Source organism: Budorcas taxicolor, chromosome 7 (genome assembly GCF_023091745.1).
Source record: "Budorcas taxicolor isolate Tak-1 chromosome 7, Takin1.1, whole genome shotgun sequence".
Taxonomy (NCBI): domain Eukaryota; kingdom Metazoa; phylum Chordata; class Mammalia; order Artiodactyla; family Bovidae; genus Budorcas; species Budorcas taxicolor.
The window spans coordinates 44,418,630-44,436,910 of NC_068916.1; the positions used below are offsets into that span (position 1 = coordinate 44,418,630).

General features: G+C 42.9%; 1 protein-coding gene across 1 annotated transcript in view; it reads right to left on the reverse strand.

Annotated features, from left to right (window-relative positions):
• Window positions 1–283: 283 nt before the first annotated feature.
• Window positions 284–18,281, reverse strand: part of FSTL4 (follistatin like 4) — a 418,139-nt gene continuing 400,141 nt past the window's right edge. The window contains exons 13-15 of the mRNA XM_052644158.1: window positions 10,758–10,865; window positions 3,428–3,537; window positions 284–989 (exon numbers count right to left, since the gene is read on the reverse strand). Of these exons, the coding sequence (XP_052500118.1) occupies window positions 284–989; window positions 3,428–3,537; window positions 10,758–10,865 (924 nt within the window). The remainder of the gene's footprint in view (window positions 990–3,427; window positions 3,538–10,757; window positions 10,866–18,281) is intronic.

Here is an 18,281-nt window from a genome sequence, read left to right on the forward strand (position 1 = left end):
AGGCAACTGACAGAAGCGTCCGCCTGGAAAGCTGGAGCTCCTGGTTCCAGGGCGGCCCAGGTAACTGGCGCGTAGCTGGGCGCACGATGATTCCTTTACACGGCAGCAGGTTCTCATCGCAGCCCAAGGCAGAAATCCTACATCCTAAAACCCACCCGATCTCGTTAGCAGCGCATACCTTATACTAGGAAACTTGCAAGGAGACCAGTGTTGAACCACAAAGCGAATACAGGTTTTTTGCTTTTGTCTGTAGAAATGTACAGGGTGCCTGGTCGGGACTGCTTCATACCTCGCCCACCCACACCACCGTAGTCCCCCCCTTCACGCCCGCCACCTCGCACCGTAGTGCGTTCTGTCTCCCGTTGATGAGGAACAGCGACTCCCGGGCGGGCGTGAGGAGGTGCTGCCCGAACAGCCCGCTGTCCCTCACGATCCTGCGGGGCCCTGCCCAGGCCCGGGCTGGCCCTGCGGGCGCGGGCTCCTTCAGGCCCTTCAGCACACCCGTCTTGCCCGTGGACAGCTCCAGGAACAGCAGGTCTGGCTCTGTCTCGAGTGTGGCGTAGACATGGTACTGGTCTCCCTGGGTGAAGGAGCGCTGGAAGGCCACATCTGAGACACCCGGGCTCACTTTCAGGTTGTAGAGGGTCTGGATCTCCCCGCGCAGTGAGATCTCCTGCACGTGCAGCTGGGGGCTGCCCGGGGCGGCGCTGACTACAAAGCGCCCATCCGGGGATGTGTGCGGGGTGCCAGTGACCTGGCCGTTGGGTCCGACCACCGCGTCTGTGACGCTGTCGATCAGCAGCTGCGGGGGTGCTTCAGAAGAGCTGTCCTGCCGGCACTGGACGAAGAAGTAGCCACCCAAGTGGGTGTGGGCTATGGCCTGCGGCAGGCAGCCGTGGCTCTGCAGCTTGATGGTCTTGAGGATCATCAGCGTTTCCAGGTCGACTTTGTGGATGGCAGGGTCAGACTTGTTGAAGATGAAGCCGAACCTGGGAGGGGATGAAGACTGAGGTCAGAAGGTGGGAGGGTTAAGGGACCTGTCTTTTGCCTTAAACGATGGCATCCGTTCTGTTGTCCTTTATCCTTTGCTGATCTAATAGCCTGTTAATAAGATCTCCTATTTTGCAGGAGATGGTTTCATAAGTGATTCATCTATGATCTCAAGCCAAGTGCAGCTGAGTTACAGAATGTTCCTGGATTTTTGCTCCTATAACATGCACACATCTTTAGAAATGGTGAAGGAGTGGAATTATGCCTCAGCAGCTCCTCCGTCCGGGATATCTTTGATTCAGCTTCCCAGAGACCTTGTGCCAGCTGAGAAGTGGTGGGCCTGTGGCTGGAGGGAAAGGACAAGATATGTCTGCCCTGACTCTGCCTGCTAGGAGGACAGGACAGGTGAGCCCATTTCTGAGTGGTTTTGTGGACTAACGGGTGAGTCAGAACCTGGGGATGCAGATACAAGAGAACAAGGACAGCTAGATGTCTTATCCATGCCCCCTGACCCTTGGAGAGGGACGTGAGGGCAGCCTCTCCCTTGGCTACGCGGACGATGCTGGTCAGAGGAACCCTGGGCTGGGGCTGAGGACAGCTTTTACCTTTACAGCCAGATGGCCTGGCGCTCCCATGGTGCCTGCTAGCTGCAGAGCCTGGGGCAAGCTGCTGAACCCCTCTGAGCTTCTGCAAACTGAAAGAGGGTAGTTCCTTCCAATGGCTGTTGGGAGGATTAAATCTTAGAGTGGGTGCTTTACTGGAAGAGGTCAGTAGGTGGTGGTTGCCGCATCTGGACTTGGTGAAATTCCTCTTTGGAGGCTGGCTGTGAGCTGCAAATGGGTCTGACTCCAGGAAGGACTCACTCTGAGCACCAGAGTCTGCCTAAACCCCTTGCTTACAGAGGCCGTTGGGTGTTGTGTACACTTACCGGAGTAGAGAAAAATGTCTTCCACAATTTTCTCTTGAATAGCAAGCTATGCCTCAGAGATGGGAAAATGCCCATGTGATGGCATCTTTAAAGCATCCTTAAAGAGCGAGAGCATGCGAAGAGCAGGAAAGAAAACCCCAGGCCTGTAGGTAGCTGTCATGTAAAAGTCACACACAGGCTCTGCAGTGCCTGAGTTTGCATGACTCCTGTCTGAATTCAGCTTCTTTAAGCTGGTTTACCATTTATAACCATCTTAGAGGCTCTTCCCCAGGTATTCTCTGGAGTGAGGTGGGGAGGTCAGAAAGCCGTTATTTTCTCCCTTGGGCAAGGATATAAATGGATGAGCCTTATTTTTACAAGTCCAGCTTCAGCTTGCAAAAATGAGTCATTTCTTCCTGGAAAAAGGTGCTTGATGTCAGAGTAAAGGAAGGCATAAACACTGCCACAAGACATTTGGGTCCTGATGACTTTATAAAAGGGCACACTCAGCCTTCTGGCAGTGGTGCCTTGACTAAGTGTCAAGGTTCTCTGAAAGGAAGAGGGAAGGGCAGTGGCCAGGCTGGGATGAGGTTTGCAGTTGAGGCCACGGCTGTTATTACTAAGCTGTTCTTTTGGATGGTGGCAAAGCAGGTGTTCCAGGGCCTCTGAGAGGAGCCACAGGTTGTGGTTATTAGAGGATGAGGCAAAAGGGGACGCCGAAAGGAGACCCGACTTTAAAAAAAATTGTTTTTAAATGTATTTTTAATTGGAGGATAATTGCTTTACAATGTTGTGTTAGCTGATTCATGTTATTGTACATCAGAAACTATCAGTGTGTGTATGTGTATATATATATATATGTATATATATGTGTGTATATATATGTATATATATGTGTGTATATATATATATCTCCATCCCCTCCCTCCTGATCCTCCCTAGCCCTTCCCTACCCAACTCTAGGTAATGTCATCACACAGCACCAGGCTGAGCTCCTTGTGTAACACAGCAACTTCCCACTATCTATCTTAGATATCTAAGCTATCTGTTTTACACGTGGTAATGTGTATATTTCAATGGCACTCTCTCAATTCATCCCCCACCTCCTTCCCCTTCTGTGGGAGACCCACGTTTAGTCTGACGCTGCCAGTTCCTGACTATGTGACTTAGGTCAGTGTCTTCCGTTCTCTGGGCCTAAGTTTCCTCATCCATAAAACAGGTGGGAGGACTACCTCTACTAGGTGTGTTTGTTTTTTTTTTTAAACATATAGCAAGGATAGAGTACACAGCTAACCACAGTTATAAGACTTCCTGACCTCACTGGGTCCCTGAGGGCATTAGGAGCTGGGTGCCTTTCTTAACTTTAACAGTGAAGACAGGGATGGGGCTGTTTCTCTGTTCCTTCCTGATGTGGTCCAAAGAAGGAGTTAGGGAGAAAGAGAAAGGAGTAGGGCCTCCCTGGTGCAAAGCTGCCCCATAGAGGGCTGAGCTGGGGCGTGGAGTAGCTTAGGGCTTGTGGGCTAGTCTCACCTGATATGGTTGATGATGAGGTTTGTTGGGGGAATGAAGAAGTCGTCCACTCCGGCAAAGGGTGTGCGGATGAGGCGCTGGCCCTGGCCAGTGCTGGCCTCTGTGATCACCTATAACATAGAATGGAAGTCCTTGTGAGGGTCCATCCAAGCGGAGGTGGGGTGGGCGGTGGAAACGTACAGACCCAGGCACACTCGGGTAGTGATCCTCTTTTTGGCTGGGAAAGGGGGGAGAGGGGTTTTAAGTAGCGAAACACGCAATGGTGGAGTTGACTGGTTCTGTATTTTCCCTTGACACCAGGTGCCTAGGTTGCTGTGTTGAGAGTCTCCACTGTATGCTACTTGCAGAGGTGCTCTCTGAGCACTGTGAGTCCATGATTTAATAGAGAAAACAGGCATCTTTCAGGCTGGCTGTGTCACTTAGTGTCGGTGATTAGGATGCAAGGGAGGGTTCCACTTTTACAAATGGGACTTGCTGTGAGCAGTGGAGAATTAGGCCCTGTGTTTTATACAAATTGGTAGTGACAGAGCATGGCTGTCTCTGTTCCCCTGGGAGGAGCAACTTTATCCCCTGTGAACTTGGCAGGAGACAACTTGAGCAGTTCCTTGGTGTGTGTCCCTGCTGTGTCTGTATAAGGGAAGGGTACCCTGGCAGTCCTGGACAGAGCTGAGTGATATCTGGGGTTAGACAGGATGGAGGCCCTGCTGGAAAGCCCCCTGTGGGCAGGCTGGGTTTTTGTCTACCAGCTGCTGAGACCTTGGCACAGGCAGGCTGGAAACACTGAGCCAGACAGCCTTCTGCATGTGCTCATCCGCCTCCAAGTTCTAGGTGATTCCCAGATAGGTGGCAGACCTGCAGCCAGATGAGGGGCTTGGCCAACCTGTGGGCAGTTTTGGCTGGAGGACCCAAAGGACAAGCCCAGATCCTCTTAGCAGGACAGAAGGCAGACGCCAGACTCTGACCAGGGAGGGGAGACACATTTTCTGATCTTTATGTTGTGACCATGTATAGAGATGGAAGGATTCGGGTTTTTGCAGCCCAGGGCTGAGGACAGTCTTTGATGGGGCTTTGTGATTCACAAGGCTTAGAGCTCTGGACGCTTTAACCTTTTAAGAGTGGGACTGCCTCTGGCTCTTTTTTTTTAACGACAAGACAAACAGCACCTGCCCTGCCTCCTCTGGCAGGTTTGAGGCTGGGGTTTTGGGGATGGTGCTTTCCCTCCAGGGGTCAACAGGCAGAATGCCGGATTAGAAAGATGTAGGCTGGGAATTTTAGTTTTAGGGCAGCTCTTAAGTTCTAAAGTTAGGTTATTTTCCTGTAATTAAAAGAAAAAAAAAAAGCCAGAATGACATTTCCATGCCAAGTCCATGGGAAAAAACTTAGAACTAGATAGTAAGAAAATATCAGTATTAGGTCAACTTACTTAAAAAACAGAAAGCAAACTTATAGTTCCGCTGGGGGATAGGTAGGGAGTTTGGGATGGTCATATTCACACTGCTACATCTAAAATGGATAACCAACAAGGACCTACTATATAGCACATGGAACTCTTCTATGTGCCAGCCTGGACGGGAGGAGGATTTGGGGGAGAATGGATACATGTATGGCTGAGTCTCTTTGCTGTTCACCTGAAACTACCACAACATTGTTAACTGGCTATACCCCAATACAAAATAAAACGTTTGAAAAAGAGAAAAAAATATCAGTATTAGGAAACTGGATCTTAGAATGTTCAGGTGAAAATGCCGGAGAATTCCAAGAAACCATGCAATCATTGCTTGATATCAGGTCTGTCATTTTAGCTTATAATAGAGATGGAAAATTACAGGCTGCCAGCAGTCAATGTCATTCACGCTTCACCACCCTAACACCCTGTGTGCAGAGGTGACTTCTTCAAAACCCAGTATCATGAGCCATTGAACTGATATGGGCTAGTCAACCTCACTTCTCCAATGAGTCATGAGTTCCTTCTTGGCCTGTGTCCCAACACATAGCTGGGCGTGTTGGTGACTAAAGATAGCTTTTGAGCCTCTCAAATTTGCTGGATCTATGGGCTTGGTTGGGGATGCAGGCAGGTGGCTGGATATCAGGAGATGTCAGCTGGTAGCATGGGGATGGGAAGGCTGAGCATCTGCTCCAGAGGGGTGGATGAAGCCAGCTAAGAGGTGACAGTTGGGGAAGAGCAGGAAGCCAAAGTTTTGATGCAGCTAAAAATTGGACCTGGGAGTGGTGGACAAGAAAATGATGGGCAAAATTTGCAACATGCCAAAAGGTTTAAACACTGGCTCCTGGGGGAGGGCCTTGGTGGAACAAGCCTCATTTATAGAACCACTTTCATTTTGTCATAGCAAAGTTTGTTTAACCAGTCCCTTAGCGTTATTTAGAAACCTTAGCATAGCATTTTGAATGTTTTGCAAATGTAAATAATGCTGTAACACATAGTGCTGTAACTAAATCTCTGTGCCCATCCTTGATCATGGCCTCTGGATAAGTTCTGAGGGGTCACGTTGCTGGATTGAGGCTTTTGGTTCACATTTCTAAATTGCTCACCACAAAGGCTCTGCCTTTTGTCATTTCCAGGAGCAGTTTTTGCAAGCAGTGGTTTCCTGAACACTAGTCCACAATGATGAAGGTAGGTTTATTCAGTTTATTTCATTTTCTTGCCAGAGTGCATTTCTCAGACTTTCTAATTATGGTGATGGTAGGCATCATGGTCTAATTCTTGATATTAATTAAAATGCTCTTAGTGTTTTGTCATTTAGGCAAAATTTGCTCTTGATTTCTGGGAAACAGTCTTCATTATGTTTATGTCTTCTATTCCTATTTTTAGTTGTTTTTTTTTTTTTTAAATTAAGAATGGCTGCTGTATTTAGTTAAATGCCTTTCCAGCATTCATTGAAAATATTATAGTTTATTCTGTTTTAATTTGTGGTATGAGTAATATTGACTGATTTCCTAAGAGTGAACCATTATTGCATCCTGGGAATTTGTTCCCTGCTCAAGCAGTTAGATGCATTGTTGGACTCTATGTTTAATACCATGTTGAATTTTGCTTCTGTGTTTGTGAGATTAGTTGATAGCTTTATTTTTTAATACTAAGGAGCTGTACATTTCCCCCACATGGTCTGAGGTAGTTCAAATGATACTAAAACTATCTGCATTTGAAAGCGTTGCTATAACTTGGCTATACCCAAAAGCTCCTCTTCTGCTCAGTTCCAATTATTAATACTATGCTCAGCCTCTCTCACAAAGCTAATGGTAACACTGAATACAAATGGTCTGAGAAATAAGATTAAATGATCAACTTTAGGTTTTAATAAATGATAAGATTATGGTCCCGAAAGCATTTGCCTTACCAATTTCATATGCTTCATTTATCAGTTATCACATTTTAAGCAACTATCACTAAAATGTATTTGTTTCTAGGATCAATACTAATTTATTAATTAGCCAACTTTGATGTATTTTAATATGTTTTGAAAAATCTCCACTCATGACTTGCCTTTTTCTGAATACATACATCTGAGTGTTCTTGACTAGGTATTAATCTAATTGTTAAACAATGCATCAGAAACTTGGCTGTACATTTGTCTATGGTAGATCTTTACTCTTTTTTTTTTTTAAAAAACAAAACCTCTTCTCTGGTAATTGTTCTACTTCAGGTTTTCCTTTTCTTAGGTCAGTTTTTTTTATTATTTATTTTATTAAAGTATAGTTGATTTACATTAATTTCTGCTGTACAGCAGAGACTCAGTTGTACATAAATATACACACACATACTTTTTTATATTTATATAAATATTGTATCTTTTCTGCTATGGTTTTTCCCAAGACACTGTCTGTAAGCTCCCTGTGCTCTGCAGTGGGACCTCATTGTCCGTCCATTCTGTGTGTAACAATCTGTATCTGCTGACCCCAGGTCTGTCCTTTATGTCTGTCCGTCTCTTTCTGCTTCACAGAGAGGTTCATTTGCATCATTGTTTGGATTCCACATATAAGTGATGTCATACGATATCTTCTCTTTCTGACTAGATCAGTTTATTTTTTTCTGGATTTTGCAATCATCTGTTTTTTCTAGGTTTTAAAATTTGCCACCTCAGAGTTGCAGTATACTATTTGACAATTATTTTCATCTTCCTTCATCTGTAGTAATCTCTCTTTGCATCCTTCATTTTATGTTTTTTTCTTTATCAGGTTTATGAAGGATTTATTGGTTTTTGTTCTTTTTTTTGTTTCTACTAATTTTGGCTTTTTAAATAATTCCTTCCTGCCAGTTATTTTGTTCTTTTTCTAATTTCTTAATACAAGTATATTCTCTGCAGGTTTTAAGACACAACTATTCCCTTGTGTATGGTTTTCTTTCTATCTGGTAGGTTTTGATGAGAAGGAGTCTCTTTTTCATTGCTTTCAGACACTGTAATTTCTCGTTTTAATTTCCTCTTTGCTCCAGTAACAATCTAGGAGTGTTTCCTCATTAGGTAGGTCACATTGTAATTATTTCTAATTATCAGATACTGTAGCCTATAACACTGACTTTTGCAAAATTTGTTAAGATTTTGTGATTACTGATACATGTATATGTGGACATGTGAAAAAATTCTATTTGGCAGAGGAAAGGTTTTCTATATATTTATGAAACCGAGTTCCTTATTCATATTATTCACTTTTCCCATGTCATTATATTGTCTCCTTGGCATGTACAATTTAAGTGCATTTTAAAATCAAACTCTTGTATTGTTAATCACTCTTGTGTCATGTATTCAGTTGTTTGCTATCTGTTGGCTGTTTATCTTCATATGATGTCTCTCCTTATGCTGTTTAGTGCTTGTAACCTTAAATTTGACCTTGTCTGACATTAATATTACACTCAAACATTTTTCATCCACCTATCATCACTTTATATGCCTCTTGTAAACAAATTATAGCTAGTTTTCTCTCCTTCTCTTCCTTCCCAACCCAATCTCATCATCTCTGCTTTTAATAGGAGAAATCAGTTTGTCACATTTGGAATAATTAGATAGTTAACTACCTCAACTATTAATTTCAAAAAGCATTTTCTGTATCCTCTCTTATCCTCATAAGATGACACGTTGCAATCTTTTTACTCCCTTCTCTTTCCTCTACTCCCTATCTATCTTTACTTTTACTGAAATAATTTACCATCTTTAGAGCCTGGTATCAGAATATCTATCTCTTTCAGGGCATCTCTCCTAATTCAAATGCCTTTATTTAGCACTTACTATATATTAGTCTCTCCTCATCCATCTCGTTTCAATTTTGGACCTTCCTCTCTCCCCTGGTGGCTCAGATGGTAAAGTGTCTGCCCATAATGCAGGAGACCTGGGTTCAATTCCTGGGTCAGGAAGATCCCCTGGAGAAGGAAATGGCACCCCACTCCAGTATTCCTGCCTGGAAAATCCCACCGAGAAGCCTGGTGGGCTACAGTCCATGGGGTCGCAAAGAGTCGGACACGACTGAGCGACTTCACTTTAACACATTAGTTTCTCCTCATCCATCTTGTTTCAATTTTGGACCTTCCTCTCTAGATTCCTTACTTACTCTTGTCTCTTCTGTATCTTCCTCCATCTCGATATCTCTGATCTGGCTCACCTGTTATTTTTCTGCTATATTTCATGATATGCTCTCTGAATTCTTGCATATGCTTAGGTCTTTCTTTTGTCCTGACAGGTAAATGATACCTTGGATATCAACCCTTTTCTTTTAGTAGCATGTGGGCACAATGCCACAGTCTTTACTGCTGCAGGTGAGAAATCTGATTGTTCTTCTATAGGTGACTTGTTCTTTCTGCCTTGAAATATTTTTTATTCTTAAAAGTCCAGAGTTTTACCAGGAAGAGCAGAGATGTGTTCTTTCTCATCATGTTAACCTGGATCACTTTCTATCTACAAGATGTACTTTTTTTAAATTGGAAATTTTATTCCAAATTGAATGTTTGACTCCATTCCAACTATTACTTTTTCTAAACTTCTTTTGACTTTGAAATGTCTTTTGAGACTTCATATCTTAATCTTATATTTGTTCTATGATTTGAGGATTTTCTTGCTCTTTATCTTTCAGGCTACTAATTTGAGTCTCAGTAGAAACCATGCATTTTTCAACTCATCTCCTGCAGTTTTAAATTAGGTAATCATTTTTGTTAATTTTTAGCTCTAGAAAAATATTTCCTGGTGGCCCCTCCCTTCGAATTTCCTTACCTGTTTTCTTAGGGCTGCCAGAGAAACCAATTTTCTGAGCGACCTTATTCTGACTCCTAGGTCCTCTAATGAATTATTACTATTTGTCATCAGCTCGCTGGGGCCCAGGACGTGTTGATGGCATCCACTGAAGGGCAGTAGTCTTAGTGTGTAGGAGATGAAGTAGTGTCCTTCCCCTGGCCCAGGAGGGTGGCCAGACCCCAGGAGGAAGCTTCTGTAGACAGGGTGCCCCCTGGCCTCTTACCAGTCTTGGGAAAAAGGTGAACTTGGCTCCATCTGCAGCCCTTCTCAACTGGGGTTCTGAGAGAATAAACCCTAATATCCTGAGGAATCCATTGCATGCGCTGAGTTAACGTCTGGGCATCTAGAATGGTTCTATGTACCATCATTGTGAAAATTGAGGGAACAGGTATTTAAATTACCTTCTGTAGGGCTTAATTCTCTCATGTACCTCAGTGAGAAAGGCTGAGCCAGACACACTCAACACAGGTTGGTGCTGACCTTCCCTGACGGGTGGAAGAAGGGATCCCACAGTTGTGCTGGGCCCAAGCTCTTCCCAAGGGGGAGTCAGTACAGTGGCTGGACTGCAGGGCTCCACATATACCTAGGTTGGAGCAGGGGCCAATTACTGAACCTTCCTGTGCCCCAGCACCCCATGAGCACTCAGTAATGTGCTTTCACTTATGAACAAAATTGCCACTGCTTTTCCTTCTTTTCCTTCTGCTTCCTTACTGTCTGGTGCCTGCTTTGGCAGTATTCTCCAGCCTGTGCAGCCCAAGGTGGAGAAAGCTCTAGCTCCCTTTGGAGTCCAGAGGTTCATTCCTGCTTGGCCCCAGGAGCTCCTGGCTGAGAAGAGACAAGTGTCTGGGGGCTGGGCTAGGAGGGGCCCAAGAGCCACCTTCTGGTTGTCATGACATCAGAATCCCATCCACCATCAGTGTTGCTGTCTTTAGCGGTAGAAGATGGCGGAAGATGCCCTGCTGATTGCCTGTAAGGGGCATGGTCCTGAGGATGTTTCCTACTTTCTTTCATGGACATACTTTGGGTAAATGTGATTAGCTGGGGAGAGAGTTCTTTCTTTCTGGTGGGTGTTGTCCTCCATGTACCCAACATACCTGGAGGCTTGGGTGGGACTTGTGCACGTTCCCCCAGCTCAGGACCCACACTTGGTCATGTGATTTGTCATAGGACAGCTTAGCCGGCAGAGGATCGACACCTATGGACTTAAAAAAAAAAAGTAGCGACAAGTTGATCATTGTTGTTGCAGAAAGTGATTCTTTTCTAGGCCTCTCTATCGAGCCTAGCAGCCTGGATAATGAGCCCATTTGGGAATCCAGGGCAGAAACCTTTGTGGGTTTGTCTTCGGGGGCATAAAATTGGTTGTTAGTAATGTTTTCCTTTCTTGCAAGTTTTACTTAAAGAAGACCCATACCATCTTGGCAAAAACATAAACACAGGTTTTTCTTTTTCCCAGTTTTCCACTCATGGTCAGCTTCAGGACCCTCCCATCACTTCTCCTGTAAGCCTTGGAGGCCTCCTGAACCCTCAGCATCCTTCCCAAGCTCTTCCACCTGCATCATCTGAGATTGACTTGGAAAGCTTCCGTTATCACATGTCCTTTAACTTCGTGCAGACTGTCTTGTACATCACCCACCTGGCACCTCCGGGACTTGGACTTTAGCATCAGGTGAGTCTTTTTCTACTGCTGTGACTGAAACTCTGCTATTCTGAGAATAGAACTTCCTCAGTCACCTGGAGGCTGTTTTATACTTCTCTTAATGTAGTTTCTAAGTTCCAAAACACTGTTTGTGATGCTGGTGTGACCCCTGCTCTTTTCGGCACTGACCTAGCCACTCTCTTTGTTCGTGAAAGATCCCTAGTTTGGTGCCTTCATTCAAAGCCCTGCTTTCTCAGTTCCTTCTTGGTTTCAGTGATCTTTTTCTCTTCCCTACTGCAGCCACCATAACGTATTCCTTGTCAACAAATTTCTGAAACTTCAATTTTAGTCCACCATATTCTAGCCTTTCTGATCTAGTCATGGGGGGCATCTTTGTCCCCACTGGTTAAAACTTTCCTTAAGAAATGTCTATGGAATCCCTGAAAGCATTTAATTGTCTTCACCACTCCAGTGAACTGTGATAGAGCTTAATGTGAAATTCAGAGATTACTTTTTGATCCTCCTCTAACTTGAATTTTCAGCATGGTTAACCATTCCCTTCTGGAAATATTGTCTTTCCTCAGCCCCCCACCTCCCTGGCTTCCCTTCCTCATCCTGACTTCTAAATGTTGGCACGTTCCACATCTTCGTCTTTGACCTTCTCTCTACCTCCTTTCCCTGGATGAGCTCATTCAGCACGTGGCTTCAGATAACCCACTGTACTCTAGAATTCATTCCTCTGTTGATGATCACAACTCTGTACAAACCTAAACTCTTGATTTTGCCCATCCCCTTTGACATCTATTTCTTCTCCAGTCACCAACTTTCAGATTAAAACCCGCTCTACCCTGAAGTCCTAAGCAGAGTTGTTTCTATTTTCCTACCTTCCTATACCCCCAGTCCATTGTTCATGCTTCCAGGTGCTCATTGTTTCTCTCTTCGGCCAGATTCTTAGTCCTTTCCCTTCATTTACCAAAGGCTTCAGGATCCAGCAGCCGCCTTCTTCCCAGAGCTTCTTAACTCACCAGTCATGATACCATCCTCACTCTCTAGATTCTTGTACTTTTCCTCTTTTAAAAACTCTCTTGATTATGCATGCTCTTCCAGCTATCTTATTTGTCCACCCTCTTCACAAACTTCCCTGAAGTTTGGACTGCAGGCACTATCTGTCCTTTCTGCCTAACCTTTTCCAAGCATAGTTCATTTTCTCATTCTGACTGAGGTGGAATGGAACAGGAGATTGAAAACCTAACCCGCTCCCACCCCCGCCTGCCTCCAATCTCTTAAATTCAGAACAGAGCTTTCCACAGTCTCTATATGCTAAGGAGCTAAGCCATGGAAGGAAAAAGGTCCTGAAGAACAAACCAGGCTCTCAGTGTGAGGACCGGAAGGGTGACCTACTAGGAGTGAATCAGAGGCTGACTAAGCTTTATAAAAGCTGCAACTCAGCCTTGACTCAACACAGTACCTAATTAGAGGGATTCATTCTCTACTCTCTTCCTAGCAGAGAAAAGGATAAACTCTCTTCAGTGGATGACAGCCATATAAAGTCTCTACAATGTTATATGGAAGGTTTGCCATTCAGAAAAAAAAGACTAGCCATTTCAAGATACAGCTTGTATGACTGCAAGTGGGAGAAAATAATAGCAAATGAAGCAACTGACAAACAACTAATCTCAAAAATATACAAGCAACTTATGCAGCTCAATTCCAGAAAAATAAACGACCCAATCAAAAAATGGGCCAAAGAACTAAATAGACATTTCTCCAAAGAAGACATACGGATGGCTAACAAACACATGAAAAGATGTTCAACATCACTCATTATCAGAGAAATGCAGATCAAAACCACAATGAGGTACCACTTCACACCAGTCAGAATGGCTGCGATCCAAAAATCTGCAAGCAATAAATGCTGGAGAGGGTGTGGAGAAAAGGGAACCCTCCTACACTGTTGGTGGGAATGCAAACTAGTACAGCCACTTTGGAGAACAGTGTGGAGATTCCTTAAAAAATTGCAAATAGAACTACCTTATGACCCAGCAATCCCACTGCTGGGCATACACACCAAGGAAACCAGAATTGAAAGAGACACATGTACCCCAATGTTCATCGCAGCACTGTTTATAATAGCCAGGACATGGAAACAACCTAGATGTCCATCAGCAGATGAATGGATAAGAAAGCTGTGGTACATATACACAATGGAGTATTACTCAGCTGTTAAAAAGAATTCATTTGAATCAGTTCTGATGAGATGGATGAAACTGGAGCCAATTATACAGAGTGAAGTAAGCCAGAAAGAAAAACACCAATACAGTATACTAACACATATATATGGAATTTAGAAAGATGGCAATGATGACCCTGTATGCAAGACAGGAGAAAAGACACAGCTGTGTATAACGGACTTTTGGACTCAAAGGGAGAGGGTGGGATGATTTGGGAGAATGGCATTCTATCATGTATACTATCATGTAAGAATTGAATCGCCAGTCTATGTCTGACGCAGGATACAGCATGCTTGGGGCTGGTGCATGGGGATGACACACAGAGATGTTATGGGAAGGGAGGTGGGAGGGGGGTTCATGTTTGGGAACACATGTAAGAATTAAAGATTTTAAAATTAGAAAAATAAAAAACTAAAAAAAAAAGAAAATTATGTGCATATAATTATATATATGTGTGTCTGTATATGGAATTAAGCAGAAATTCTAAAGTGAAAAAATGCAAAACCTGAAATGAAGATCTCAGTAAATAGATTTTGTTAAATATACCTTAGACAGGGTGGAAGACAGGACTAGTAAAGTGAAATACAATTGAGGCACACACCCAAACTGAACTACAAAGAGACAAAAAAGGATGGAAAATATGAAAAGAGTGAAAGAGATGTGTGGGACACAATGGAAAGGTCTATTTTTTTTTCTTTCAGAGTTCTCAAAGAAGAGGTGAGAAAGAATGAGGCCTCAGAATATTTGAAGAAACAATGGTTAAGAATTTTCCAATCTGATGAAAAATATTAAAGACCAAAGAAAGAGAAAATCTAGACAGCAGCCAGAGAGAAAAAAGGGATACGTCATCTTCAAAACAGAGAGAGTAAAACTTGACGGTTGACCTGTTAACAAAACCAGTGGAAGATAATGAAATGGCATCTTAAAGTCGAAATAATATAACTGCCAATGTAACATTCTGTATCCAGTGAAAAGATCCTTTACAAATAAGGGGAAATTTTTCAAACAAAAAAGAACTATGAGAATCTGCTGTCAGCAGACCTGCACTAAAGAAACCCGCTCAGTCAGAATGAAATTGATCCCAGACAGAACACTGTACTTCAGGAAAGAATAAAGAGCAATGAAAAAGGTAAATATATGCAAGAATATGAATGACAATAATAGTCATGTTTTGCAGGGTTAAATTATGTGTAGAAATAAATTCATTCCTACTATAGTGCCAAAGGCAGGATGGGGGGTTAGAGGAGTTAGAGTGTTCTAAGGTTCTCTCATTATTAGGCAATGAAAGTGAAAGTTGCTCAGTCATGTCCGGATACTGGAGTGGGTGGCCTTTCCCATCTCCAGGGGATCTTCCTGACCCAGGGATTGAACCTAGGTCTTCCGCATTGCAGGCGGATTCTTCACCAGCTGAGCTATCAGGGAAGCCCATTATTAGGCAAATGAAGTAATGCCTTGTATGAGACTGTACTGAGGTTAGGGTTAGAGGTTGTGATCTCTAGGGTGGTCGTAATAATAGCAATGATCAAAGAATGCATGGACAACAAGTTACTAGAGGGAGAAACAGAATGATAAAAATGTTTGACTAATCCAGAAAAAAGCGAGAAAGGAGACAAAAACAGGTAGGTCAAATAAAAAAACAGAAAGATAGTAGGCATAACCATATACTTAAATATACAGGGATCAAATAATTGAGTAAAGACCAAGATTATTAAACTAGATAAAAGCCAAAATCCAAATACAGCAGCTTTATAAAAGATCACCTGTTAAATACATGACATAGATTGAAAGTGAAAGAATGGAAAAATTATACCATGGTAACACTAATCAAAGTAAATCTGATTTAGCTATACTGTTAGACAAAAATAGACTTTCAGGCAAGAAGCTTTACCAGAGATAAATAGGGATATTTTGAAAGAAGTCTTCCACTCAGGAAGATATTACAATTTTAAAGCAAAGCAAAAATGGATGGAACTTGATAAATTTACAATCATAGGGGGAGATTTCAACATACCTCTCAGCAGCTAGTTGACTAAGTAAACAAAAGTCACTTAGAATATTTGAATAATAGAATGATCCAACTTGACACACATACAGACATACTTAAAACATTAGAAAACACAAGCTTTTAAAGTATACATGGAGCATTTGCCAAAGTAGATTAGCTTGATTATAAAACAAGCTTCAATAGATTTCAAAGGATTGAAATTATTCAGAGTATTTTCTCTGACCAGGTAAATCAATAACAAAAAGATAGCTAGAAAATCTCCTGTCATATTTGCCAGGAGAAACCACAACCAAAACCCTGGTTTTATGTAACTTTCTCCCAACAGTGAGCAACCTGCACAGCTGAGCACTCCTTGGGGGAAAAAAAAAACACAAGCCTCGTCACTGGTTTGACTTTAAATTTGCACCCCTCATCCTTAACTGGACCTTCACCACTGCCCTGCGGTCCTATCACATTTCCCTGGTCAATTTAATCTCACATCCAACTTTCAGCTCTTTCCTTAGACTTCCAGCCTTGGTGATAATTTTCCTTATTTCAAAGGCAACCAGAAGAGAAGGTCACCCAGCTACCACCAACTGTATCACCTGTTTGCACCTGTGCCTGAATACTTCCGGTTTCTTCCTGCTCTGATGAGAGAACATGCTTTTATCCTAGGCTGGTGTATCTGCTCATATGTCCTGGATTCCACTGCCTGCTTCAGTGATGCAGAAGAAAGGGAAGAACTGCACGAGTTTTCCCCGTTAGCATACAAAGCTGGAGTGTCATCTAGCCTAAAAGTTTCTTCAACATCCTCTGCCAGCTACCGCCTCCTTTGTCTACTTTTACTCACATTTCAGCAAAACCCCTCAAAATGGTTGTCTGTATTCACCATCTCTGCTCCCTCTGATTCTGACTTGAACTCACCCCGCTCAGGTTTGCATTCTGCCATTATCGTCCTGTTTGTTCCTGCCAAGGCGATCCATGTGGTACTGAATCCAAGCTTAGTTCTCAATTTTCATAACATACAAATACTTTCAGCAACCTTTGACACCATTGGCCAATAACTCTCCCTAAAAATACTCTGCTCCTGGCTTCTGGAAAACCACCCTCTCCTCATTTTCTTACCTGTCAGGTTACTCCTCCTTGGTCTCCTCTGTTGGTTCTCTCTCATTCCTGATCTTTAAGGGTTGGAGTACTTCCAGGCTCCAACCGTGACCTCTTCTCTATCTATATATCCCTCCATGATCTCCTCCAGGTCACTGGATTTAACATATTCACGTGGTGATGACGCCCACTTTCATATCTCCAGCCTAGACCTCTCCTTTGACTCCAGACCTATTTATGCAACCTATTACATGACATCTTTAAAGATACAGATTATAGATATAATAGCAGCTTAAACATAATCTAAAGCTGAATTACTAATTTCCCCCTGTATCTGCTTCATCCACTGCCTTGCTCAAAGCCTCTATCAGAGTGCATTACTTTCCTACTGCGGTAGCAACAGTGCCACTAACTTGGTGGCTTAAAACAACACAAATTTATTCCCCATAATTACAGTTCTTGAGGCCAGAAGTCCAAAATTAATTTCACTGGCAGGAGAAATACATCTGCATGGTAGTGCTCCCTCTAGAGGCTCTAGGGGAGAATGTATTTCCTTGTCTTCTCCAGCTGCCAGAATCCAAAACTTTGCCTTCTTCGGCTTATGGCCTTGCCCTCCAATCTTAAAGCCAGCAGTGTAGCAAACCTGCTTTAGTCCTTAAACTGTCTCCTTCTTCTGTGTTGTCACATCTTCTCTCTTATGAGGATACTTGTGCTTGCAGGCAGGGCTCACCCAGATAATTAAGGTAAGTCCCTTTAAATTCCATTTAAAAATCCTTACTTTGAACAAAATCTTTAGAATTTGTACGCAAACACAAAAGACCCTGAATAGCCAAAGCAATTTTAAGGAAAATGGAGCTGGAGGAATCAGGGCCCCTGACTTTGGACTATACCACAAAGCTATAAAACAGTATGCTACCGGCACAAAAACAGAAGTACAGATGAATGGAACAGGTTAAAAACCCCCAAAATAAACCCATGCACCTATTGTCACCTAATCTTTGACAAAGAAAGAACATACAATGGGGAGAAGACAGTCTCTTCAATAAGTGGTGCTGGCAAAACCCGGACAGTTACATGTAAAGGAATGAAATTAGAACATTCTTTAACACCATACACAAAAATAAACTCAAAATGGATGACACACCCAAAGGTGTGATTGGATACTATAAAACTCTTCGAGGAAAACAGACAGAATACTCTGACATGAACGGCAGCAAGATCTTTTTTGATCCACCTCCTAGAGTAATGAAAGTAAAAACAAACAAATGGGACCTAATTAAACTCAAAAGCTTTTGCACAGCACAGGAAACCACGAAAAAATGAAAAGACAACCCACAGAATGGGAGAAAATATTTACAAATAAAGCAACCAAGAAGGGATTAATCTAAAAAAATATACAAAGAGCTCATGCAGCTCAATATCAAACAAAAGCAACCCCAATCAAAAAATAGGCAGGAGACCTAAATAGACATTTCTTCAAAGAGGACGTACAGATGGCCGAGGAGTACATGAAAAGATCAACATCAGTAATTACTAGACAAATGCAAATCAAAACTACAGTGAGGTCTCCCACCAGTCAGAAAGGCCATCATCAATACATCTACAAATAATAAATGCTGAAGAGGGTGTGAAGAAAAGGGGACCTTCTTGCACCCTTGGTGGG